The sequence below is a fragment of the Excalfactoria chinensis genome, chromosome 4, assembly GCF_039878825.1.
Source record: "Excalfactoria chinensis isolate bCotChi1 chromosome 4, bCotChi1.hap2, whole genome shotgun sequence".
In the NCBI taxonomy this organism is placed as follows: Eukaryota; Metazoa; Chordata; class Aves; order Galliformes; family Phasianidae; genus Excalfactoria; species Excalfactoria chinensis.
This window is the reverse complement of record NC_092828.1, coordinates 74588159-74614854: the sequence shown is the minus strand read 5'-3', so window position 1 is coordinate 74614854 and position 26696 is coordinate 74588159. Positions and strand designations below refer to the sequence as shown.

At 50.9% G+C, this 26696-nt stretch overlaps 2 protein-coding genes across 5 annotated transcripts; both read left to right on the top strand.

Moving 5' to 3' along the window:
- The first annotated feature begins 5159 nt into the window (after nt 1-5159).
- On the top strand, nt 5160-7230 carry ASB12 (ankyrin repeat and SOCS box containing 12). Its single transcript, XM_072336180.1, has 2 exons — nt 5160-6037; nt 7014-7230. The coding sequence occupies exons 1-2, from the start codon at nt 5224-5226 to the stop codon at nt 7145-7147; spliced, it is 948 nt and encodes a 315-aa protein (XP_072192281.1). The 5' UTR covers nt 5160-5223; the 3' UTR covers nt 7148-7230.
- A 1940-nt stretch (nt 7231-9170) lies between these two features.
- AMER1 (APC membrane recruitment protein 1) lies at nt 9171-25289 on the top strand. Of its 4 annotated transcripts, none has more exons than XM_072335751.1 (3): nt 9171-9300; nt 15909-19413; nt 19676-25289. In XM_072335751.1, exons 2-3 carry the CDS (start codon nt 15997-15999, stop codon nt 19751-19753), a joined length of 3495 nt encoding a protein of 1164 aa, XP_072191852.1. In that variant the 5' UTR covers nt 9171-9300; nt 15909-15996; the 3' UTR covers nt 19754-25289. The 4 variants fall into 4 exon arrangements, with proteins under 4 accessions (XP_072191852.1, XP_072191851.1, XP_072191855.1 ...); XM_072335750.1 differs by lacking the exon at nt 9171-9300 and adding an exon at nt 9359-9491; XM_072335754.1 differs by lacking the exon at nt 9171-9300 and adding an exon at nt 9689-9746.
- The last annotated feature ends 1407 nt before the right edge of the window (nt 25290-26696 follow it).

Genomic DNA, 26696 nt, shown 5'->3' with positions numbered 1-26696 from the left:
TTGTAGCTGTATTGCTAAAGGCTTGTGGATTTAACAGCTCTGGGTTTCAATACACTGGGAATACCTTTCACGGAATGAAAATACTGATCAGTAAACTTAACTGGAGCTACATCTGAAGATAAATGTGCTGTTAAGAAAGAAGAAACATTTAGCGTGCTGTCTTGGTGAGATTCAGGTTCATACATACCAAAGATCTTCATGTTCGATTGGTTTCAGTTCTGCACTGGAGCAGTAGTGCTCTGTTTCTTTGATAGCAATTTAACTTTGTACTCTTTTCTCTCCATTTCAGCTGCCTCGCAGTTAATGGTGCTGGCAGTAACTGCTGGTGTTAAAGCTTCGTGCCTGTGCGTAAAAGGACAAATTCGTCTGATAACAAACTACATTAACAGGACTGGATCATCACCTTAGTTATTCAGTAGTGATAGGAAATGCATGCAATGTGCGGGTCTGCGCTGATCAGTTAATGTGGAAGTGTTGGAAGTAATAAGCTCGTCTCTTTAAAGTGAAGTTCTGTTCTAAATGTTTCCTCATGACAAGTGGAAGGTGTGTTGGTTACAGTTTCTATCATGTGCAATCTACTTTCAGTTCCAGCGTTCTCTAATTTGTGTTTTCTTTCACTTGGGGAAAAAAACCAAAGTAGCCTTAGGAGTGATAAATAAGAAACCGTAAGTCAGATCAGAACGGTGCTTCTTGTGTATCTATTGCAGTGGCTTGGGGGGGAAGCGGATGTTATTTACTGAAACGTGCTCCTTTCCTCCCCACAATAACAAAATAGATTTGGGAGCTCGCTCAGCCATGGGAGAGAGGAGCAAGGAATACAGCGTGAGTAGGAACTGATTTTTAATATTGTATAGATAGCGCTAATTTGGGAAGGGGGAATAGTTCACTATGTAGATCCAAAGCCAGCGGGTGCTGCTCTTGCCTCAGTCATCCTCACTGGTGAGGTGCTAACAGCAGCTAAACAGACGAGATATTGACAGAGCTTTCCTGAGGTTCATGTTCTGCCACCAGTTAATAGCTGCTGGCTTCGGTGGATTTTAAAGAACCGGGTGTCTGGAAGGGGAAAAAAGCCTGGAAAAGAAAGGAAAGCAGGGAGCAGCTGTCAGCGCCACCAGACTTCTGTGGCTCAAGTTCTTTAAAGGATTATAGCTCATGGAGGAAGAGTAACGAGTTTCATGGTCCCTCCTTCGGTTTAGTGAGCTCATCTGAGCTCTCGATGTAGTTACAAACTACACATCTTGTATGTTAATGCAGCCTTCGGCTCTAAATGTCGAAGATCTCACCGGCAGCTGTCGCCATGCGGGTAGGAGCGGAGCAGGATGTGTGCAGGTGTTCATGCCCTCTCGTGGCTAAAATCTGAATCTCGCTGCTGCTGGGGACTGTGACCAGAGCCGCTTCTAAGGGAGTGACCTGCAGAGCAGACAGCTGCAAGTGCCAGGAAGCTGCAAGCAGGTATTTTAATGGGCACAGGAGTAAACCCCAAGTTTGAATTGGCTCTTGTTTTCTGTTTTGCAGTGGTTTACAGTGCAAGAGAGCAGTCAAAAATATCCCCGCACAATAAAAGCTCATTTCAAACCTCGAGGGCTGCTAGTAAATCCCTAATCCCCATGAAGTTATTTATTTGGTACGATTTAGTGCTAAAATTTAAAATCAGAATGCTTTGCAGTGTTAAGTCAGAAAGCTCATTAACTTTTTTTCAGCTATGTTAATAACTATAATCTTTCTGAGAGCAACTTCATTGAACGGGATTGATCCTCCACGCAGCCTCTTTGATTGATGTTAAACGTACACCTGTCCTTTAATTCTTCCCTAATTAATGAACAGCTGACGAAGGAATGTCTTTTCCTGGAGCACGTGTCAGGTGACACAGCCTGGGGGGAGCCCCCTTGGTGTCCAGATAGGAGAGTCCTTCGTGACCTGGCTTCTCAACCTTCCCCAGAGTTTGAAGTGTTAGGAAGCTTAACAGGAACAGGTCTGACTTATCAGTCACCTCTCCACAAGCTCCCGTTTGGTGCTTATCTGAAGCTACTGGTTGAAATATTCATGCAAGTTTCTATTTAACATGGCTCTTCAGCTGTTAAGGGAGCGTAATGAATATTTCAGTTTGCTCTTGTCCAGTTGAATGGTGGATTTATTCAGCAAGTACTTTGAGCTCTTTGCTTTGTTAGCGCTGGGTTTATTTATCACTGAAAAAGTTGGTCTTGTTTCTAAGATTTCTTGGTTGAAAGCAGCAGCAACAAAAGAATATGCAATTTATCGCTAATTTCTTCCATTGAAGAGTTTTCCTTTCATGTCTAAATTCCCTTACAATGCCCCACGTTTCATACTTTTCAAGGTATATTGATTTTCTTATCTGTATCTTTTTTTCCCCCTCCTTTATAATCTCTGCCTTTTTACTTACTGCCTCTATTTCCATGTTTTCTTGACTGGCTTTAGAGTCAGGGTTGGCTTTTCTGACTGCAGAATCCTGGTTGTGATTGCGACTTCTTGATGTTTAATGAATCCTTAACTCCCAGCCTTTCTCATGATGTTTATCAGCATTTCTTCTCAATTTCATTCAGTTTTGACTTCAGGAGAAGGAACCTTTATTGAAGTTACGGTATGTATTAAGTGAATTTGGAGAGAGGGAAACTACAAGTAAGCCGAAAGTTGAAACCTTATTATTATTTAACATTTTCTTTGCTCTTCACACTTTCTACAGTGCAGCTACAAACTCACCAGAGTGCTGGAGAGGACTTGGAAAATATTCTCCCGAGTGCCCTGGTTTTAGTTCTTGCGGTAGTGGAGATTTCTCTGCTGGGTAGTTTGGTTTCTTTCTTATCTAGTACTGCTGATAGTGCTGCTTCAAACCATCAGGCCGCTCCTGCTCCACTGCCGAGAAGTTTAGCAAAGGTTGAGGGGGAACTGGATAAAATGACACTCACCAGCTGACAGCTTTTGATAAGACAGCCTGCACGCTCCTTCCCCCTTGTTTTGTTTGCCCCCACGAAGTTTTCTGCATTTCTATGCATTTATACTGCATCATTTTATAGAACCAAATAAGTGACTTGTCTTCGCAGATTTGGATGAGAGGGGAGCTCGGTCATCTTACTGCTCTGAAAGTGGAAAACGCACTCAGGTATGGTGTGAGGAGGAGAGTGTGCTCTGTGGAAGCCAGTGCTACAGTGGGCTGTCCTGGCAAGGTGCTGCCTGGTGGGCTGGGTCACAGCAGGGACTCAAAATGGAGCAGTTCCCTGCAATTTCAGCAAGAAAACAGTGAAGTAAATTAAGTTCGGGCCTGGTTAGAGCAAATACCCCTCATCAAGCAACCTGCACCTGTCTGAATCACCCCCCACTCCCCCTTGCTGCCCCTCTCTATATTTACCCAGTGGGAACTTTCCAAGAATGGAAGTGGGAAGATAAATGCCTCTGGGGGCTAAATTTAGCCCAGGTTCCCTGGCCCTGCTCCCTGTGGTGGCATTTCAGCTGTGAGCTTGACAGCCTGCGCCCTTCCAGCTCCACAGAGTGGATGTCCATCCCTGACAGAGCAAGAGCCTCTTTCTCTTCCCCCTCCCCTTTTTTTACTTAAACCAAGAAAGAATTCTCCATGGGACCACGTCTGCTTTGCCTGTCTTGGGTGTGAGCATCACTTCTCCCACAGAGGTAAGGCAATAGCGTAACAGTGCATGGGCAGCTTGGGGTAATTGGAGGTAATTTGATAGCCAGAACTTTAACAGTGTGAGTATGAACTCTGTAATTTCTGTCCCTTTCAGCTCTAGCCGTAGCCTCTTTTCTGGGTCCACAGGTGGTGAATGATTTCCTTTAGCTCAGGAGGTGACAGCTCTGGTTTTGTCTCTTTGGATCAGGACTAATAACCCTAATGCCTCAGGTCCTCAAACTCCCCCTCCCCACACACTATTAGAAGCGTTGGTCGGGTGATTCAAAGCCCCAGTGCTTGGTATTAATGTGTCTAATGAATATCAGTATATTTCTACTTATTTCTACAGAAATGGATTGGGTTAATATAACAGGTGGAAGTACAACAGAGCTTTGCCTTCATCAGCTGCTGTCCAACTTGCTCTACTTAACCCAAAAATAGAGCTGCTGAGGTGACTTGGCACTGGGGAGCTCTCCGAGCTCACAGCTCCTCTCCATCCAAGGCTGATGTGGGACACATCTCCTGTGGCTTTTCCTTGCTACCAGCAGAAGCACATTTGCAGAACAGAGCTAATTGCTCAGTGCAGCTCTCTGCTGTATCAGGGTGGGGGAGATGGAGCCTCTCCTGTGGGGAAACCTCAGCTACTGCAGGGTTGCAATGCTACCAGAAATTCTTTTGTCCTTGGCAGGCAGCATTTCCATTGCATCCTTCTGTGCTGGTGCCACCCTGCCACAGGGCTGGGCCTTGCAAATCCCCAGGCTTTGGGCCTGGCTTGGGTGTAGCACTCTCAGGTGCCCCCTCCATTCTTCTCGCATGGCTGATGGAAAACCCTCGGTCCTTCTACTTTGAAATTCAATTCCTTTAAAACTCAACTGGGTGTAAAAAGTTGAGTGCTTGTATGTGTGTGTTGAGCAACATCCAGTAAAGCTGTCAGCTCCTGGATCATCTCAGTACTCCATAGATATCGGGATATTCAGAAATGCAGCTACAGGTGAAGCTGTTTGCAGTGCTGCTCAATATGAAGCAGAATAAATTCTGTTGTTCCACGTGGTCTTTCCTCAAGCACTGATGGGGGCACAGCTGGGTGGGGAGGTTTCTGAGGGAAAATGGGTAGTTTTATTTACCATCCGGGTGCAGAATGCTCACAAAAGTCTGTGGCCGTTCAGAAGCCTTCCTGAGATCTGGGTTTGAGTTCCCCATGAGCGGCCCCAATACCCTTTACCACCTCTGGGGGCAGCAGTAATGCTGTAATCTGAAGTGCTGAGTGGCTTAAATGAAGAGAACCGAGTTTGCCCATGCAGCCTTTGAACTTCAGCGCCAAATTCATCTATTTTGGCACATTGTTGATCGCAACGTTTCAGAGGGAGGTGGCCCACTTGAGTGCTACAGAGATGTCTTCAGTCTTAATGCTTCACCAGCGTGGATTTTATCACTGTGGAGGCAGCAGGGTATGCGTGTCAGAAGGTTTCTTTCAGAATCTCCCTTAAATGTGTAAGAAATAATAATGGAAAGGTGAGGGTGGTAACAGAGGGAACTGGTTCTCACCTTTGTTGTTGTCCCGTAGACATCAGGTTTTACTGCTTACAATGAAAGTGGTGCTCAGAAGACAGACAAAAAAAATGAGCTTAATGGACATCAATAAGATTTTCTCCATGCTCCAGCCCAGAGAAGATGAAGATAACGGAGAAAGTGAGGAGCTGAACCGAGCGGTGTCTGAAGACGATTACCAAACTCTTGACAAGCTCTTGCACCAAGACAGGTACAAGAGAGTCATCAACAGCAGGAGTGGCTGGGGCGTTCCCAGCACCCCACTTCGCCTGGCTGCCTCTAAGGGCCACCTCAGGAGCCTGGAGGTCCTCCTGTCTCATGGGGCAGAGGTGGACAGCCTGGATGTGAAGGCACAAACCCCGCTTTTCACAGCAGTCAGCAATGGCCACTTGGGGTGTGTGAAAGCACTGCTGGAGGCAGGAGCTGGTCCCTCTGGCAGCATCTACAACAATTGCTCACCGCTGCTGACCGCAGCTAGGGATGGGAACGTTGAGATCCTGCAGCAGCTCCTGGAACATGGTGCTGAGACCAATGTCCAAGCAAGGGTGCCTGAGTGGGCTGCCAACTCCACTGCTTGCTCCGGTCCGCTTTACCTCGCAGCTGTCTATGGGCACTTGGAATGCTTTAGGTTGCTGCTGCTCCATGGTGCCGATCCCAACTACAACTGCACGGATGAGAGGATGATTGCACGCATCAAGGAGCCCAAGACTCTGCTGGAGATCTGCCTGAGGCACAGCTGCCGGCGTGAGTTCATCAAGCTGCTTCTTGACTTCGGAGCCAATGTGTACTTGCCAAACATCAAGAAGATAGCACCTGGTAGCGAGGGCCTAGATCTGCTGTTGCAGGCAAGAGGTAACCTGTGTGTGTGGCCCCAAGGCTTATTTGGGGGCAAGTTGCTTCAGATCACCCCTCACTTTATTTTTGTTTCCCCTTAGAGAGGGGAGAGATCAGCCTAAGCAAGATTTTCTTGCAAGCTTTGACCCTCTTTGCAGCTTTAGTTGAGAGAATGAGTCTCTCTGGTCTTAAACTCTTGAATATTATCATTCTTTTTCTCTGAGCACTTATTCCTACCTCCCCCCAGTGATTGTGGTTTTCACAGTAACAGCAATAAAAGGCTCCAATAGGGAGCATGCTAAGAATGAGGATGTAACGAATTTACAGAGGACAGGTCCACCTCTAGTAATGAAACGTGATAGCTCAGATGCATGTTGCCTCACAAAACCCCCAAAAGAAATTGCTGGAATTTAGGAGGGAATGTCATGGAAGGACTTGTTTATAATATCTGCCAAAGATCATCAGTTTGTACTGCTGGCTGTTGTTGGAGACGGGCTGCCTTACTGAAGGTCTTTGGGGTGCAGTGGCTGATTATGTTTGTGCAGTTCCTCCCAGCTGGATTCACCTCACTGCTGCTTAGAGCAATTTCACGAAGCTACTTTAAATGAGTGTTCTTACTGCCACTGGTGCTGATCTGGGGCACGTGGGTATCTCTACAGGCTGGTTTACCTGTTTAACATAACATACAAGTACTGCTTTGCTCTATTCCTCTCCTTTCTGATGCTTACTTACCATCATCTTTCTGTGCTGGATAAGTCTGGGAAAACTGCACTTATTTCAGTATAAATCAGAAACATTTCTTTATATCCAACTCCCACAAAAATGCCCTGTGGCCAACTGTGAGCGTGACCAACCCCAGCAAAGACACTTGATTTTAGGTGCATCAGTTCTCCCTTTGCTGACACCGCACAAGCTGGAGGAGAAGCGGGGTTGGGTTGTGCGTCCTGAAGGTCTGCAGCGACGCTCATGTTTTTCCTTCCTTTTCTTTCCACAGCTCATCCCAAATCCCTGATGTCTCAGTCTAGGCTGGTGGTGAGGCACATCCTGAAGCAGGCTGGCTGTGCACACACCCTCAGAGAGCTGGACATTCCACCAGTGCTGGTGAGCTACCTCCAACATCAGCCTTAGCAGGGACACGCCATGGAAGATGCCTACCCCAAGAGATATGCCGAGTGCCTGAATTAAAAGCTCTGATGCTGCTGTTGCACAGCACAAAAGAGATACGAATTTGTGGTTTAAAAAACAGTTTCTTTGGATTTTTATTTGCTTCCAGAGTGTCTCTGAAACCTGTATGGAAAGATGGTAAGAGAAGGAGGAGAGAAAACCAGGAGTCTTCAGCTCCTGCTATGCATCAGGCATATCAAAGTGATGGCAGAGCAGGATCTGAGCAGAGCTGGAGGTTGTTCCTCACAGCATAGCTTCAGCTGTGTGTGAGACCTGCTGCCATGAGAGGTTCTTTTTAAGGTACTTCCTTGGTTGTGCAGCCTGGTGAGAGCAGCAGGAGGCTGTTCCAGCCACATTCAAGTGCCCTAACGCCACCTAGGTGCGGCTATCACTTCCCCTGCAGCCCTGTGCCATGCCCTGACGCTGGGTAAACACAATCGCTGTTCCCCAGTGGCAGTGCTTGTAGGTGACTCGGGCGGAGGCTGCAGTTCGTGTTCCCAGGCAAAAACCCCTGAAGTCCCAAACCCCATTTCTCTGCTCAAGGAGTATCATTAAATATCATTTTATTCTTACTAAAAGTGAGACGTGTTACTGCAGAGGGCTGAAGCATCTCACCTGGCTGAGTGCCTGCGATCGTGCAGGATTTGGTAATTAAAAGTGCATGCTAACGTTTTGATTGAACTATTGTGATCTGTTGGGTAACATATTGTTAGACTGATCATGGAAGAGACTAGAAGCTGAGCCCATGTCATCTGGAAGTGACTGTTAAGCCTGGGCTGCCTTCATTGGGGATATATTCTGCTAACTGCTAGTTCTTTTACTCCAGTGTTGCTGTTGAAATGGAGGCAAAGGGAAGAGTGTGTATTTCCAAACACCCTTGTCAGAGTGGGGCCATTTGCTTTGCTTCAGACTCCTGCTCACTATTAAGCTCCTGCAAAACGTCAGCGTGGCATCAGCTCTGCACAGGTGTCTGTCTGCAAAACACAGGTACATCCTGCATTTCAAAGGATGCGGAATCTATTCATTAGTGTCCATTAGGCTGCAGGAAGTCTCTCAGGGGGAGCATCCAAGTCCCTAAAGCTTGGCATTCTTCAGATTAGCTGAACAATGCTTTGGAAATCGGTCTGTGGTGTTGGGAGTGATTGCATGTTGCGTGCATGGAATGGAGCTGCCTCATCTGATGGGTCTTCCTCTCCTCCAGTCAACATAAAGCAGCCTCTTCCCATGGCAGGATTTAACACCACAAGAAGTCATTGCTCTACCAGCCTGCTCACACGAGTGCCCCAGCAGCAGGATGCTCATGCCAGATACTCTCCACCTCCAAGGCAGTAGTTCTGTAGCTCTCTGTTCTACTGTATGTACTGCGTTGGGCACTCAGCTGGTGCTGTGAACTCTGTTACTTCACTCTGCAATGCCCTGACATCCTGGGAGGTGTAATATGGGGACTTCATGGGGTGATTCTCCAGGCTGTAGGCTGCCCTGAGCAGCACCAGGCCTTCTTCTGAAGGGTCTGAGGTCAGCTTGTACTGTGTGCGAACCCCCCAGGGGCTTGTCCAGCACTAATTCATCTCCAGTGTTAGAAGAGTAAGTTAGTTTCTTGTGCAAAGGCTGATAGGGCTGTGTGATCTTCAAGCTCTATCCAGGAGAAGGAAGTTCTCTGTTTTTGGGCTGTAGGAAGGGGAGCACAGCTGAGCCTTTGCTGTAGGGTTTCCACAGCAGGCGAGCTGTGCCTGTGGTCTGTGGGGCTGGGAAGATGGGGCACACCATTCCCACCCTGTCCAGGCGCAGGCAGATAATGAGTGTCATAATGGGTGCCCCACTCATCCGGAATAAAACTGAGTATTTGAATGGGCGAAAAACGCAATTTTCACAGTAATCACACCAAACAAGTACCAGCTGGTGGCCCTTGTGCCAGCTGCACATCTTTATTAATTACCGGACCTTTTGTGATCAGGAGCGGGGCTGGAGCCTGCGGTGCTGCGAACATCAGGCACCGCATCAGCGGCTCCACCCGCTCGCTCTGCCTTTCTGAGGCATCTCCTTGTGGTTCTGGTTCGCTCAGCTGAGGGCGAGGAGCCCCCGGAGCCGCGGCCGGCACGAAGCTCGGCTGTCTGGGGGTAAGCGGCCTTTCTCCCCGCCCCCGCCGTGTCACAGAGTCCGCCCGCCCCGTCACGGCCCGGCCCCGCCGCCACGCCCGGCTCGGCCCCGCCGCTCTCGTTGGCGCCGCCCCGTCCCTCCCGGCGGCGGGCAGGGCCGTCCAGCACCGCGCCGTGCCTCCGCCGAGCTCCGACCGCGGCCCAGCGCGTCGGTAAGTGCGGCCGGAGCGCGGCGAGGCGGCCTTTGTGGCGGCGGGCAGGCCGCAGCGCCTCGGCGCGGCCCCTGGGGTTAACGGCGAACGGAGCCGCTCCGCCTTCTCCCCTCTCCGTGCTCGGCGTTCCGCCCCGCCGGTCCGCTCCACAGCGCTTCCCGCAGCGCGGCGCCCGGGGCCTGGCTGCAGCCCGGCGTGGTGGTGGGACTCGGAGCTGCTCGGGCCGGGGCTGCGGAGCGGGCGGTGCCGTCCCGGGTGCGTGGGGGCGGCGTGTCCGTGGGAGGGGGACTGAGGTGGGGCTGCGCCGGGGTCCGCTTCTGGGAGCGGGGCTGGACCGGGCCGTGCTGCTGCTGGGCTCGCCGAGCCCCGCTGGGAGCTGCCGTGCTCCCGTCCAAGCCTTTCCTCTGACCATTTCCACGGGCGGCTCGCGGAGAAGGCGGCACAACAGGCCCGGCTTCTCCAGGGCAAAGCGTGCCCCCGTGCTTCCATCTTTCCATCCTCCTGCAGAGCCGAGCGAGGCTCCCAGAGGTGGCAGCACATCGAGGAACGGCGGTGGGGTTTCCTGCTGACAGGGATGGATGACCCCATGGGTTTTCTGAGGTCCTCAGACAGACTTTGGACAAGGGCTTAGCAGCAGGGTGCGTTGTGTTGTCAGATGTGGGCCTGCGTTCTCAGCTGTCTTTCACCTCCCCATCCAGCGTGTCCCAGTGGATGCAGTGCTGGTGCCCTACCTTGGATAATCCAGGTATCTTCAGATAGAAATCGGACTTGTCACGTGGCGTCTTGTAAGGCTGAAATAATTGCATTTTAGGGCTGGTTTCTGTTGGAGCTGCTGAGCAGCGCTGGTGTTCAGTTAACAACGAACCCCCGAAGCCAAAGGCCTTCCCACCAAAACTGGGTGGCTTTGCTTTTTTTCTTGGGTGCGTCTCTTGTGTTTGTCATCGTCTTTCTCGCCAGGCTTCCGTCTTCCACATCCAGAAGCTGAAGGCTGTGTGCCACGAGGTGATGGAGAACAGCAGGGACAGAAGCGTGTGCAGAGCCAGGCAACCAGACAGCTGGGCTGGAGCTGGAGAGAGGCGCAGGAATGCCTCCGTGGGAGGGCTCTGCCTTCTAATTCAATAGCAGCCTAAATGGAGGCGTTGTGCGCTCCTCAGGCGGAGCTGTTAAACTTACACTCATCTTGTAAAAGCATTCACTTGCGTGTTGTTTTTCATGTGGTTACTACTCGCAGTTGTGGCGGCTGTGATCTCGGTGGAGGCTGTGTGAGGGGAAGGCACTGCGCTCCCAGCTCATCCCAAGCTCTGCGCCTCCGTTGCTGTGGTACTGTGGGTCTGCTTTGGTCAAGCTGAAGTCCTGCAGCAAGGTGAGGTCGTAGTGAGCTGAGGGGGCTGCTGCTTTGGTAGCATCTCTGATGTGTTCTCAGGTGTTTGGGTGCTGCACAGCTGTTGTCTTCTTGCTCCCTTGGTGCTGGTGCAGAGAGGTGTTCAGCAACATTTGCCCGCCAGCACGTCTCTCTCTGTACCTGTCACTGTGCTCCAAACCCAATGGCCTGGTGGCAGCACATAACAAAACGCAAGGTGATTTTCTCTTACAGGAGAGATGGAAACTCTAAATGGGGGAAAGCTGAGGTTGGTGGTGAATGGCACGCGGCCCATCTCTCTCCTTAAAAACGAGGCCTTGCTGCACACATAAGTTCATTGTGTCCACCTAAGCTGTAACGTTTTGGCCAGCAGAGGACCCAGCCTGTCACAAGGAAGTATGTAAATACAGCACGCTAATTACACCCTGCTGGGGGTGAGGGTCAGCACGTCCTGCTGTGGATGTGGTCACACCAGGAGGGGACACGCAGCGCTGGCTCCAGGCACACAGATACGTGCCCACGTGGTGCTGCGTGTCGCTGTAATTATTGCAGTGAAAAACAACTGAAGAAAATCACAGCTCTGAGTAAAGGAGTCTTACAACTAGAAAGCTTCTGCTAAATCGGGCCTCGGGATGGAAACTTTGAAGTGCTCGGGTTGTCTTTGTTTCTGAGACAGAATGACATTAATACGTGGCTTCCCGACAAAACGCTTTCTGTCGCACGCTGTTTGTACTGTAACAAAAATGGTTAGCACTACAGTTTATTTGAGGATAGAGGCAGCACGTTTTAGCAGTTCCGTGCCTGTCGGTATTGACAGCTGCAATAACATCCCTCTGTAAACTGAGGAATTAATGGCATGAATATGCAGGAGTGTCCTGGAAAGGGCTGCTGCTTGTTTGTAAGCAAAGCTTGGAGGAATGAGATGGAGCGGAGTTTCCATGGGTGGCTCATGGAAGGAGCCTGGCCGTGCTGTCCTGGTGGTGCAGGGCTGCGCTCTGCGTGCTTGGGGCTACGGGACAGCACGTGCACTTCTTGTTGCCTCTGTTTGCAAAGGCTTTGATTTCTGTTGTTGCACGGGGAAACACTGTGAGATGGCTCAGGGAGCTCAGAGCGTGTTGTATAGGGAGAGTTTGGAGGGTTCGCTCGGCCTAGGGAACAAGAACTGCATGTGGGGATGGAGGGATGAGGATGCAGTGGGTTGAAAGCTGCAGAAGGAAAAAGCAGCAACATGTAAGATAAAGGATGTGTAAAATGGCCACGGATTAAACTACTCTGGAAAATGGAAGATGGTTTCCGATTCTCGGGGCTTTTGACTTCTGGGACAGGCTCAGAGTGCTCTGGGGGGACACTCCCATGTGGTTAGTGGGGTCAGTGGGGAGGCATTGCGCAGCTGCAGCAGGAGGGAGACTGGGTCCCTGCGGATGTACCCATCCCACTGCAGGGTCACAGCGAGTTCCCTGCGCCTCAGCTGAGACCCTTCTGAGGATGGTGGATCTCTTTTGTCTGTATGTGAGTTCAGGATGTGGTGAAATGCTGCTGGGACACTCCATGTTACCTGAAGATGTCGGGAGCAGGCGTGCATCCTGCCATGCTGCTGCGCTGTGTCAGCCGTGGCTCGCTCTGGTTCTTCCACCCACTGTTCTGACTGGTGTCAGATGCCTCCTGCTGCACGGGGCTTCGTGTGCTTCTCTGTGCCTTTGTCTCCATCACTCTGCACCATTGTATGGGCAGTGAAACAGATGGGGCTTGTTCCCATTCAGAGCTGGGACCCGGCCGGTGTTGCCTGCTGTTAGTGAGGCGTGCAGCTATTCTGGGTGTCCTGCGGGACGCAGCCCTTGTGACACTGCAGCCAGCTTTGCTCTGCACATCTTTGCATTTCCAGCATGGGGTAACCGTGCCATGTTCCTCAGAGAGAAGGGAGAAAGAACCCTGGTGTTGTGGTGTATGGCAAGTGGCCTGCTGGAGGAGGCCGCTGTCAGCAGCTCACACTCCCGGTGCTTCCCAGACTGCTGCTGGGGAAAGTGGTTTAAAGACAAGAGCAACCTGTGAGTTAGAGGGAGGGGATGCTTCATCTGCCACCAGCCCTCCAAGCAGCGTTTGGGCAGTTATCCTGGGTTACAGAAATCCGTGCTCTTGCTGTGACTGCTTCTGCATCCTAATCCTGGTGACAAGACACAAGCTCCCCTGTGAGTTGGGTAAGTCCCTTAATTTAATGCCCAGTCTCCCGTTTGTAACATCAGGATGACATGCCTGGTTCCTTGATGAGAATTAATTGATCGTAGCTTGTCTTTGCTGATGCCTGTGAGAATTAATTGATCACGCTCGAGTGTCCGCCTCCCATTCCGACAGCTGTACTGCCCGTGTGCTCCCACCTGTCCACGTGTGAGCTGCAGGAGAGGGTATTGTTTTGTTGCACAAGGTTTCAGTGCTTCTGGCTCTTCTGTAAGGTCTCTGTTCTGATGTAGAGGAAGAGAAAGCAGAGTCTGGATGAATGCTACCTGATGTTGTGGTGTTTCTGTGCAGTCAGACGTTTTCATGGCAGTCGTCAGGGTCTGAGAGGATTTGTGCAGAGCCCAGCTGTGCAGCTCCTCTGTAGAGCAGGGAATGGGTGTGTTCTGTGGAGCTGCCCCCACCAGGGATGAGGGTAGTGATGTGCTGTGCTCTGCATTAGGGGCCATGGGGGGATTCTGGGAGGCTCTGGCCCTGCTGTAAGTCACGCAGCCAAGGAAGAGTTGGGTGAGTCCATTGCTGGCCGTCGGTCACTCACACCAGCTAATCTCTGGTGCAGCACAAAGAAGGGATTTAGCAGTCTGCTTACCATAGGCAGTGTCAGTCTGCATGAAGGAGAAAGGCTTGATGAGCTGCCTAAGGCCTGTGGTCGGTTTAGGGGATAAAGCAGGGACGTTTTCCCAGGTCTTTTAGGTGCAGATTCTCATCCTCCACCTCATTTCTATTTCTGTTGAATGCTGAGGTAGTTATGCCTTTTCATGGATGCTCTTAAAAGTCTTGAGATCCCAGCTGAGGACAAAGCAGGCCTCTACTTCAGCTGGTGCTGGGGAGGATGGAAGTTGTCCCTAGTATAGAATCATAGCATCCCAGTAGAGCAGCATGTTGGCAGAGGTGCTTTGTCATGGTTGTACACTAACAGAGCCCCAAGCTCTGGCCCAGGTCAGCCTGTTGGCACCGGCTGCAGTTTTAGACATGCCCTTCTTCTACCTATAGCTAGAGCAGAAAGCTGCGAGCTGCGTCACCCCAAATATAGCCAGATCTACCTCATCCCCCCTGGCTGCCTCAGGGAGCTGGGCACAGGTGAAGAGCTGTGTTTTACTGTTGTGATTTGTAGGTTTGTTTCTGACCCCGTTTTTTCCATCAATACTGGTGTTTGCCCTTGGTGACTGTATTGTTCTGGCATCCATAAATAGCTGTGTGGTCACAGCAGTGAGCATCTACTGATGCCAGTGCTGATGTGGAGCCAGAGGGATTCAATTTTCAAATTGAAGTCTTGTTCCTGTTTCATTTTTCTACTACTTTAGCAATTCACGTATATAATGTTTGCGTACTATTTTCTATTGGTCCTATCTAAATGGTTCTCTCTGGGGAGGATCCAGAAGAATCCTGGAGTCACCCCAGAAAGGCTTTGGGTGTGCAGAAGTGCTGTTTGTTAGAGCTTGAGAAGCACTGTTTGGCCCCTGGGGAGGCCCTGGAAGCCTCAGAGAAAGGGCAGACTGTACTGTCAGGGCTGTGTGACATGGTTAAATCCACCTCTGTCAGTGATGGCTGTAAATACATCCCCTTGTCTTCAGCCTCCCAGGTAAGTGCTGGAGCTGTTCCATGCTCAGGGTCATGCAGCGAGGTCCCAGCTGTGCATCCTGCTGGCTGCTGTCAGGGAATTGTGTCAGACACACACCCACAGCACGGTTATATTCAGCAGGCCTGAATTCCACTTACGCCTTGCTCTCCGTTACCTCCAGCTGGCTCTGTACCCGCAGGGCTCGAGCAGCCAACAGAAACATCAGGCATGGGCACAGCCCCTGGGAGCAGCGAGCTGGGATCCGGCTGCGCTGGGGCTTTGTGCCCCCACTGCAGGCAGGAGGGCAGGTCAGCATGCAGCATTCAGAGCACAGTTGCATCCTTCCCCATCTGTTTTCCCAAGCTGCTTATTTTAGCGAGGAGGGTGAACACCAGGGTTATCATTAATTATAGAGGCAAATAAATGCTGTGCTACTCTTGCACAGGTTCCCAAGGCTTGAGAGCGAACCTCGCATCATGAGTGGTAGGAGCGGAAGGCCATCATTTGGGTGTGTTTTTCATTGAGATCGCTGGGCAAGCTCTGTGGGAAGCTTTCCTGGCCTTGGACTGGTCAGAGCTAAGCCTCAGGTATTGCAGCTCAGCAGTGCATTACAATTCTCACTGGATTTATTTTCTCCATTCTCAGTTCTGGAAAAGAAATATCACTATTTTATTTCTCCTGCTATTAACATCAATCCAGGATGGAATTGAAAACCTACCTCTCTCTGCTTCTGAGATAATCTGATCAGGGTGATTTATAAGAAGTATTTTTAATGCAGTTTTATCTGGCTTGACAGATGATGTTGCAAACAATGGAAATCTAGTGAAGAAAACACAATATGGTAAATGGCTGCTTTTGCTGGATGCACAGTTACCATAAAGCTTGACTGTCCAGATGCTTCCTGTTGTTTTGTGCTGTTTGGGAGGGCTGCAAGCAGAGCTTGTCGTGTGTCGGTCCCTCTACCTTTTGGAGGTGCCCGTGTTTTCTGTACTGAAGGGCAGTTGTTAACAGAGCGGAACCCTGCTGTCTCTTTGATAAAGGTCAGAGGCTGATTAAGATGGCTTGGGACTCAGGTCTACCTGTCCCTGTGATGTGGTGCTATTGCCAAATGGTTACAGGTGGCTTCCAGAAGATTTGGTACCATGACGTCTGTGTGTGGGGTTCAAACAGCTGTAGCTGCAGGTGATGATGTTGCTCTGTGCCTTGTTACACGTATGGGACACCCACTGCCATCTCCTCATCTCTCTCTCCTTTCTTTTTGCTTTAGATCAGCCACGATGCTTTGGTCCCTGTGCCTGCAAGAAGACTCTGCCACCATTGTTTCCAGCTAGAAACACGCGAACCGAGCAGCTGCCATGGAAACAGGCTGCACAGAGGAGGCTGCCAGGACCTGGTCGCAGTCTGCAGCATGCAGGCAGTGCAAGGGCGTTGAGCAGCAGCCAGAGGAGAACACTGAGCACCTGTCCCAGCAGGGCGATGCCTCAGCCATGGCTGCAGAGCAGCAGCAGCCCCAGGCACCCTCCGGCAAACTGAAGAAAACTGCTTTCAAGCTGTTCGGAGGGAAAAGGAGTATATGTACACTGCCGAGTTTCTTCAGCAGCAGAAACAAAGGCCAGGGGAAAGGAGCTTCTAAAAAGGGGCTTAGTAAAAGTAAGACCCACGATGGGATCAGCGGCACTGCATATGATGAGGGCAGTGGGGTGCAGTTGGAAAGCCCTTCCGATGGAAGCAGGGATTCTCATCCTTGCCTGCTGCCAAGCTCTCAAAGCGTTCACGTGGCCATAGACACCAGCGTCAAGTTTGATTTTGGCAGGCAGGATGGCTCTCCGCCAGGGAGTATCGAGGGCTATGAGAAGAAGCCCAATGGAGACAAGTCATCCTTCCCCAGACCAAAAAAAGGCCTCAAGGGGCTTCTGAACAGCATCCGGCGTCACCGTAAGAGCAAGGTTGCTGAGTGTGAGAAAACAGAGCTCTCCGAGTGGCCTGGGGATTCGGAGGAGACCAGCAAAGCTCAGGGCGTGAAAGTGGAAACCCCTGGAGCTGTGGAGGAAAGAGGACCTGGATCTGTCCCACTTGCTGCAGCCTGCCCAGGGAGCTCAGCGGATAACTGCTTGGTGCACACAGCAGCTGACTCTGGGGAGGCTGCTGAGCCAGACTGGCTCCATGCTGATAAGGGCAGCTGTGAGGACGGTGTGGTGGCAGTGCCTGGGGGCAAGGATGATCTGGATGCAAAATCAGAAGTAGATGCTGTTGTCTACACGGAGTCCAACTACTGCCATCTCCCTGTGGCTCTTCATCCAGACTTAGCAGACAACGACCCTCCCTCATTGCATTCTGGAGACCAGCTGAGTCTCCTCTTTGGAGACGTCACATCCCTGAAGAGCTTTGATTCCCTCACAGGGTGTGGAGACATCATTGCTGAGCCTGACATCCTCAGCATTGCTGAGAGCACGATCTCTGTGGAGCGCAGCCGAGACACTGCTAAAAGGAGTCCATGCCTCGTCACCTACCAGGGAGGTGGGGAGGAGATGGCCATGTCTGAGGAGGAGTACCTCCAGCAGATATGGGACAGCACTGCTGAAGAGGGCAGGAGCTACGAAGCCCCACTGCCTCCAGCTGTGAGCAGTCCTGAACTGCAGGCAGTGAGTAGCAAGTTGGAGACGCGTGGTTTGCGTGAGGGGGAGGTCCACCCCTATGCTAGTGGGGCAATGGATGGGGTCGAGCTCCTGACACCACAGAGCGACCAGCAAGAGTCCGCGCCTAATAGCGATGAGGGATATTACGACTCCACCACACCAGGACCAGAGGATGAGTCTGGGGATGGACTTTGTGAGATCAAGAAGGACCGTCTTCCCAGAGACAGCTACAGCGGCGATGCACTTTATGAGTTTTACGAGCCCGATGACACACTAATGAGCCCCTCTCATGGGGAACAATCCCTGTTTGAGAGCAAAGTCTCTCACCCAGAGATCTTCAGCTACTTCTTGGACTTCTGCCTCCCTGCTGAGAAGGGCTTGATCCAGATGATGGATCAGAAGAGGGGAGTTATGGAAACAGAAGAAGAGCGGCTAGCTGCCATTCAGAAAGAGCTGCTGTTTTGGGAGCTGCAGAGGGAGCCAGCCTTGAAACGACTTGATGTTCCCAGCAAAGAGAAGTGTCCCAGGGAAAAGCAGCATGTTGAATGTAAAACTAAAGCGGCCAACTTGATTGGCAAAAATCAGAGTTGCCTTGGTAGTGAGCAGATTGCCTCTCAAGCTCTGAACAGAAGTGTGAATGGTGGGGTTTTGGTGGCTAGAGCTGAAAATCCAGAGTGGAATGATTTTCCTGGGCCTTTGTGTCCAGAGAACTGTTACAACAGCCAAAAAGCCCAAGGAAGTTGCCTTATTCAGCTCATGAAGAACAACCCAGGGTTTGATTCTGACCCAGACTGTGCATTGTTTGGGGGGTCCCTCCATGGCAGTGCAGCCTCAGCCAAACCGGGGATGTTCCCCAGCCACAGACCCCTGGAGCATGAGGGCTGCTCGCAGACCGAGCACTACAGTGGCGTGGAGGCTGCCGGCAGAGAGCCCCAGGCTGACCGTGAGTGTGAACCTGAGCACGCCATGAGCTTCTCACAAGCTCTGGTGGAGTTTACCAGCAGTGGGACCCTCTTCTCCAGCTTGTCGGAAAGCCTGGGCAGCTCTGACTCTGGCTCTTCCTTCACTCAGAATCTCCCCGTCCTCCCCACCATGGTCACGTTTGACATTGTCGATGTCGAGCAGGAAGGGGAAGGTGAATGTGAACAGCACCTTGAGATGAATGCTGATGAGGACATGGCTGCGTCCTTTGAGGCCTTTGATGAGAGCTACGTGCAGAAGGAGTCATTTGCTGAATGTGACGAGAGAATGTTCCTGGGGTACCCCCAGGCCTCCTTCCAGAGCTGCAACTGGGGGGTTGCCAGCCTGCCCCGGCACCTGCGTCTGCATGGGCTCAGCCCTGCCATGCCAGCACCACTCTCCCTTAACAGAAGAAGCAGGTCGCTCGACACGGAGAGCCTGGAGTTTGAACTTGCAGACTTGCAGGTTTCCAAGAACGGCCTTAAGCCTTGCCAGCTGTGGTCAAAATGGGACAAAAAGTACTCAGATGGAGCGAGAAGGAGCAGGAGCAAAGAGGAGGCAGAACTGTCAGCTCCTGAAGGTGGGGAGGCCAATGGTGTGCTGAGCTGGCCAGGCTTGCAGCACCTCCAGTACGATGCTGATCCCCCCAGGATGCTGGCTCCTGGGGGTATCAAACATTGGGGGTTTGCTTCAGCTGCTGGGATGCAGAGCAGCTGGGAACCGTCTGAACAGTCAGATGCAGACCCCCCCTTTTTGCCCCTTTCAAGGAGCGGTGCCAGAGAAACTCTGGAGAGGCAGCCCCAAGATCTGGAGCCAAACAGGCTCCTGGTCAGGCCATCCAACTTACCTCTGCAGCCTGACCCGAGGCTGCCCCAGGAGGCGTCTGGGTCACGCAGGTATCACGGAGAAGCCCCGGCCAAAAAGCTCGCACGTGTGCTCCCGCTGGGGGAACCGGAGCTGCCGCAGAGCATCAGCTTTGCCCAGTCCCCAGAGAAACCAGCCAAGTGCAAACCTGTTGGCGTCACCCAAGGAATGCCCCAGTTCCACGACAGCAATGACACTGAAACCTTAAAAAGCTTCGCGGAGCGCTACGGGAATGCCGGCAAGGAGCTGCTGAAAGCGAGAGCTGCGCCTGGGAACGCACTACCTGGCACCTGCCTGAGCACTGCAGTGAATGTAATGGGAGCCAAATAGCTCCTCCTGGGTGGCTGGGAGGTGGGGAAAGGGTTGGAAAGGGAGGGGAGGGGGAGAGAGAAAGTGAACACTAATGAGTGGCTTATGTCAAACCAGGCCAACAAAGATGAACACCTCTTGCAGCTGCAGTTCATATTCTCCATGCTGCTGCTGTTCTGCACTGCTGTGGGTACTCTGGTTTGGTGCAGAGCAGCCTCCTAGGTTCATAGATTAACTCTGAGGCACTTTTGTTTTTTTTTTCCAGTGCTATCCACCACTCTCGAACACAACACACGATGCAAAATGTGGTAGCAGCCCCAGTGCACAACCCCACTGCTGCTAGAATAAAACCTGGAAATGGACCCATTTCTAGTACGGCAGGTTTGTTCTCTGCAGATGAAGGGGCACCATCACCTTTAAAAAAAGAAGCTGAGCAATTGGCAGATGTGAAGGAGCGAGGAGCATTGCCGTGCTGTGACCCATCTTGCTGTGCCAGTTGGCTGTGAGCGGTTGCTTCTCCCACATTGGGGTTTCTCAGCATAGGGCCGGGCTGAGTTCCTGGAGTCTCCAGGGCTGCAGTCAGGGGAACACGTCTTGGGGAAGCTTTCAAAAGAAGTTGGGTTTCTTCTTTGTGAAATGCTTGGGGTTTTTCTCTTTCTTTTTTTGGACGAACTTTTAACATCTTCCATCTTGTCCTTAATCTGGGGAGCCGCAGAGGAAGGACGCGGGTTATTTTGAGAGCAAGGACAGGAGGCAATTCAGCTGCAAGGGGAACTTCGCTGTAACTTTTTTTTCCTGCCCAAAAGGGAAGTAGGAGTTTTTGTGTGCGTGCTGATAACGTTTTCCAGTTCTAGCTTTAATTTGCTCAAGAATACAGCATGCAGAGAGATGTTGTATTGATGGATTCCCTTTCAAGAACAAAGCGTCAGTCCCTTTTTTTCTATCATGGTCTCTCTTCATGGTGTGTAATTTCCAGCTGAAGCCTCTCCTATGTTTCGTGCCTCATCCCCAGCTTCTCCCAGGCCAAGGGCAAGCGTACGACTTCTGTGAAATAAGCTAAATTTGCATTGGGCCTGTAGCTGTAAAGTTGCTGTGTTGTTTTTTGTTTTACATTTTGTGTTGATTTTCTTTACATAAACTCATACGAGGAAAGTATTCTATTAATTGGAATACAGGATGTAGCGCAGCCTAAATTAGGCTTCACAACTTCTTCCTTCTAACTGGAGGGAACAAAAATGCCGAAGATTGCTGCAGGCTTTTGATTTTCTTTTTTTTAATTCCTCTTTTGAACAAAGGTGGAGAAGGAACACAAGCGTAGGAAACCGATGTTCTGAGGTTGTCAGAGCTCTTGGAAACACCTGTTTGAGGATAGCAGAGCAGAGCCGGCATCTTTCCTGAAGGTGTTCTCAGTGTCCTTGTTGATCTGCAGCACGTTAATCTCTAAACCAAACCTTCCCTTGAGCTGATCAGCTCCAGAGCAGAGGCTTGTGGCAGGGGACCTTTCGTAGAGTCATAGCTTCTCGCCATGGGGCAGGAGAGGACCTAAGAGACAGGGAGGAATGGAAACAGGTCTCTGCACAGGGTGTCTGGCAACTCCCCCACCTTCCCAGGTGCTGCTGCATAATAGGTTTGCAGCTTTGGAACTTAAGAGAGGCAGGTGAGGACGTTGGTGAACATCCATCCAGGAGGTTCTGTAGAGTGAGTCTGTCACCCACAAACACCAAAACTTCCTTTGCCAGGAACAGCAGAAGGATGACTGTCACAGGGGACTCTGTTCTGAGTGGAACCGAGGGCCCAGCATGCTGACCAGACCCTTTCCCACAAGGAAGTCTGCTGCCAACCTGGGGCCTGGGTCATGGACTCTCTGGTCTGGTACAGCCCTCTGGTTATTACCCTCTTCTGGTAGTGCAAGCTGGCAGTGTTGAAGTTGAGGGGAGAAGCCCAATTGGAGGGGCTGCATGCCACTGAGATCCTTCTTTCCATGAGGTGCTGGTTTTGATGAAGCGCATCTGAAATGCTTCTGCACCAACACACTCCATGTAAGGGACAAGCAAGAAGAGCTAGAAGCCTTGGCTCGGTCCCAGAGCTGCTACATCATTGGTGTAAGCAAAACCTGGTGGGAAGAGTCCTGTGTCTGGTGTGCTGTGGTGGGAGGTTACAGACTCCTCAGGAAACATAGGCAGGGCACCAAGAAGGCGGTGGGCAAGGCTGAGAGCTGCAGGAGTTCAACAAGTGTCTGGGCAGTGCTCTGAGACACAGGTCTGATGTTTTGGGTGGTCCTTTGTGGAGCCAGGAGTCTGATTTGATGATCTGTAGTGGTCCCTTCTGACTTGGGATATTCTATGAGTCCCTTTCTGTGGTTTACAAAACTTCTTCCTACTTCTGTCCAACTGATTGTAATTTCATTCCCGATGAATTAGGTGTTCTTTTACCCGAGTTGCCTATTTTCTGCTTCTCTTTGCAGCGAAGGCTGTAAGGTTAAATAAATCACAAACTGGAAATAGTGCAATGATGCCCTTCTCCAAAGCCTGGCATGCTGTGGGGATGGCAGGGCTCAGTTTGGTGCTGGTTTGGAGCTGAGTCCTGCCCCAGAGCAGCTCACTGCCTGCTGCCCACACCTGCGGCCCAGGTACACGTGTGGCTGCGGTTGGAAACGTGGGCAGCTCCCTGGTGTTGCTGTAGTTGTAGGGTACCGAGGCATGAAGAGCTTTTCTGTTTTGTTTTTGTAAGCAAAATGGGTCTTATTATTTCTTGTTGAGATGAGGCTTTTTTGCTGTCCAGTCCTTGTATGTCTGTGAAGGAACAGGGAAAGGCAAAGCCAGAATTCCTTATTGGCAGCTCCACTTATATGTATGTTGTTGTTTGTTTCCTGAACAGATTCCTGAGGCTTAAGCAGACCCATCTGTGTGTCCTTGGGATTAAGCCTTCGTTTTTCAGTGTTTATGCCATGAGCATCCCCTAACAAATGCTCCTAACTCCCTCTTGCTCAGAGTGAGCTCAGCTTTGGATCCCAGCATCCCAGTCAAGCTCTGCTGCAATTCAGTGCTGATCCCAAAGAAAGGATCCCGTAGTTATCACTAGCAACACCAGAGATGTCACAACACAAATAGGTGCTCACTGGAATCGCTTGGCCTCCACAGTGGCCTCTGACAGTAATTTCTAACCATGATCTCGTTTTAGCGTGTCACCAAAGGCATCTTGTGGCTCAAAGGGGTTTTGCGCAGTGTTTTGTTTGTAAATGATGCGGCCTTTGCCAAAGTTCTGGTGAAGGATGAAAGTGTCTCAGTGCTAAAATGAATGTTCAGTTGCAAATGCATGTCTGTAGTAATTATTTTGGTTGTAGGTACGTAGTGGGAAGACTTATTGGACAACAGTTCCTAGACTCTGATATGTGAAAGCAATACAGCCAAGACTTGATAATCTGACTTTATACCAAAGGTTTCTCCTCTTAATTTGATTTGAACTAAACGAATCAAGTATCTGTTGATTTAAAATGAGGTTTCTAAAAGCATTTTGAAAACAATTTATTGGAGTATTCTGCCCCATTAACCCAAAGAAATAAGAATTTTCTATATACTTACCTAGTCTGTAAATTGTCACTGCCATAGATTGGACTTCAGTACCTAACATATTCCTGCTTCTATAGTACCTGCCTGCTATGGAATAGGTAGGACCTGATCTTCCTGCCATGCTTTTCTAGTAGGGAGTTACAAAAGGACTACAATTCGAGTGCAAATAGAAGCTCCTGGATCTTGATCTTGTCCCTCTATGGCTTTGGGAGAGATTTCTCACTGCATAGTCCAAATTAACACATCATCACTAGTGGGGAAATACTCTTCCTCGTGTGGTGTTAACCTGTTTTCAGAAGCAGTGCATCCTGAAATGAAAGGATAAGCTTTAAGGGGGGGTCCTCCGTCCTTTCTCTGACTTACCAGGCTGTTTATTGATGACTGGGAATGCTTAGTGGCCAGTCTTTGTTGAAGCCAAACAGAAGAGGATTTGGTGTCATAGGGAGTGCTTAGAGCAAGTTATTGTCCCACTGAATGGGACCCCATGGCTGCTCTGTGGTATGGGGCGGGGGCCTGGGAGGACACCCTTATGGGCTGTGAGCTCTTGGAGCTCTTTGACCAATGCTGACCTCATAAAGAGCATGATTTTCCTAAAAATGTGATGGAGGAATTTCCCACCTGAGTCCTTGGACCACGTTGGAGCTAGATGCAGTCAGACCGCTCACTGAGGGCTGCAGCTTCTCATTTCTGCCTCACGCCATTGTCTTCTAACCTGGTAATATAGAGACTTACCCAAGGAACCTGAGCTTGAGAGCAGTAATTCCTGTGCTAAGGAGGTCTGCGGAGACAGAAATGAGGCACACAGCTCGGGGTGAGCAGGTACGGAGGAACCCCCCCAAACCTCATGGAGCTCAGTGCATCCAGGCAAAGCCTTGGAGAGGTGGGTCGGGGCTGTTTGCTGCCGATCAACCCCTGACCAGGTCAGCCTACCAAGTAGCTCTGTATTGCGTTTTGGGGACTTTGTTTGTTTGTTTGTTTTTATATACGCATAAGAAAACGGTCGATTTTATCTATTTTTGTATAGTTTTGCATTTTATATTCACGGGGAAATTTTACGGACTGTTCTTTTACTTACGTACGTTACGCGTTTCCAAACGGTGCGGTTTACAGTTCTGATGGAGAAACAGCAGTTTATTGCTGTCACTGCTGCTGCCACTGCCTGTGCAATGCAAGAGACCCACGTTGCTCCCCACAGCCCCGTGCAGAGTGCTGTTCAGCGTCATCTGAAGGAGCAGCTCTGGAAACAAGAAGCCAATCCACTGCCACTGCACGCTCTGTGTGGACACCGCCAGGACGTCTGTTTTGATACTGGTTTGTCACTCTTGTCACCCGTTTCTTAGCTTTGTTTTCAATCTGGATTTGTGCACCGTGGTGATTTTTTTTTCCCCCTCAAAGTATTGTTGGTTGTCTTTAAATGAACACCCAACCCGTGTGGATTTCAGCTGGGGCTTTTCCTTCTGTGTGCTTCAATTATGTTGTCCCAAACCGGGCTCTCCTCAGTCCCCTTCAGCCGTTACAGGGCAGGAGGTGCTGCTGGCTGCTGTGGGGCGATGTGGGAACGAGTGGAACAACATTGCCTTGAATTTAGGGGTCGCAACCAAAAGGAGAGCTCTGGGTATGCTCAGAGCCAACACTAGTTAATGTGGACCTTTATTACTATTTTTATGTTAAATGAAATGAATGTGCTGCTTTGTTGGCCTGACTCGGTGCCCCCGCAGGGTTTGCAGCCCTGTGTGGGGTGCAAGGGCTGACATAACTGCAGAAGGTCGTGATGATGAGCTGAGCAGAGAACAATGCCCAGCACTTGTGTGCAAAAAGAAATGCTGAAAAGCTGAAAGCAGATTTGTCCTTTCTTCCCTCAACCCCCCCCTGAGCCAACACCAGCAGAGGTGGCAGTTCCAGGCTGAAATGCTGGGCTCTGTTGTGTCTTTTAATTCAGCGGCTCTTAACAAACAGGCACTGTTGGGGTTCCTTCGGATGGAGCGGGGATGGGATTGCAGCTCTCCTGGTAGCTGATCCCGGGGCCCACAGTGCACGCAGCACATAGGAACTGAGGGGAGCCCACGAGCTCTAAGGAAGCTGCACAGCCCCAGCTCTGTCCCTCTGTCCCCATTGTGGCTGTGCAGGGAGCCCCATCTGGCCCGGTTGTGTGTTGCCCTGTGCCCTGCCAGGTGCCAGGTTCGGGGCTGTTCTGTTTTGTTCTGGTCTCGTTGCTACTCATCCTCTCGACTTTTTAATGTACTGACTGTGTTTTAAACTGAATGTTCCTTTCACTGAATTCTAATGAATAAACTTCAGATTTTTAGAGAAGGCCCGATTTCACTCCTGCTTTGTGTATCGGGCTTACTTGTGCTCGATTCCATCTCTCTCTTTTCCCACTTCTCCCCTTACACTGAGAGCAGGTTGCAGAGACGCGCTTCAGAGCGCAGTGAGCTGCTGTCTGCCATGTGCATGCCTTGTCCAAGCTGTGATCCGACTGCACTCTGCAGCACCACCCTCCTTGAGGCTCTGCCCTGAGCCCAGCTTTCCCCTCTTTATCTCTGCTGTTGCTGAGTGCAGACACACGGGTATTTGTCCTCACAAGGAGCAATCCAGGCTCCCTCCGATGGAACTGCACAGCATTACCTACTGGTGTGGGTTCCTTCTGGGTTTCCTGAGGCTTGGTGCTGCTTTTTCCCCCTCGGCTGATGGGAGCTGCATCTTCCCCTGCTCCTCAGCTCTGTTGTAATTAACTCCAAAGCAATGGAAGCACGTGATGGGGAGAGCCTGGGTCCCCAGGCTGCAGAGGAGCATCATCGCACCCTTCTGCACTGCTCATGCTTCACACTGCCCTGCTTTGGAGAGCTTTCCATGCCCCAAACCTTCAGCATTCTCATTTAGAGCAAACCAAGCAGTGTGTTGGCCTACGCTGTCACTGATGTACCCCCAGTGCAATGCTCTTGGTGGTGAAGTCTGCAGTCCCACAGCTGCTCTGTGTGCCTGCCCAGAAGTGCTCCCAGCCTATTGAATGCTCTGGGGCCTCAGCTGCCCCAGGGGGCTGTATTCACACTGCTGCCTCTAATGGGAGGCAGCTGGGACTGACTGGTGCGATCGCGTCCCTCAAAGCTGCTCCTTTTAACATTTAATTACTATTTATAGGGCTGTGTTCTGATCCTATAGGAGGGAGAGGCTACAGCCCCCTGCCGATCCCAAAGGAGCCATGGCTATAATGGGGTTGACCCCTTATGGCATCTAATTGAATTTAGGGAGGCAAAAACTCCCTGGGCAGCACAAAGCAGGGACAGAGCGGGGCAGCCCGGTGTCACTGATGGATGAGCTCCGGTGCTTCGCTGCATGTTAACCATGGGCAGGAGCCTGGAAGAGAACAAACGGTGACAGCAAACCACACGGGATACACGAGCATGACCTCAGCCGGCGGGGATGGAGCCCGGGGTGTCCCTCCCAGCGGGGAGCTCTCAGGTCAGTGCTGATCACCTGCTGCTAAACACAGCTCCCTCACTGCAGCTGAGCCTGGGTGCCGAGCAAACATGCTCAGAGCACCTCCAAGGTCAGTGGCTCCCCCACCTCCCTGGGCAGCCTGTGCCACCACCTCACGGCTCGTTCAGAGAATAAGTGATCCTTCATATCCAACCTGAGGGCTCTGTGGCCGTGAATTACATCTGACAAAGCAGGGCACCCAAAAAAGCCACGGAGATTTATTTTTTAATCCCACTATTT

Bases quoted from the DNA above. Each gene is read 5' to 3' on its own strand.
- ASB12 (XM_072336180.1), top strand. From the start codon at position 5,224: ATGAAAGTGGTGCTCAGAAGACAGACAAAAAAAATGAGCTTAATGGAC. The intron at 6,038-7,013 runs GTAACCTGTGTG...TTCTTTCCACAG, and splicing joins TCTGCTGTTGCAGGCAAGAG to CTCATCCCAAATCCCTGATG.
- AMER1 (XM_072335751.1), top strand. From the start codon at position 15,997: ATGGAAACAGGCTGCACAGAGGAGGCTGCCAGGACCTGGTCGCAGTCT. The intron at 19,414-19,675 runs GTAATGGGAGCC...TTTTTTTTCCAG, and splicing joins GCCTGAGCACTGCAGTGAAT to TGCTATCCACCACTCTCGAA.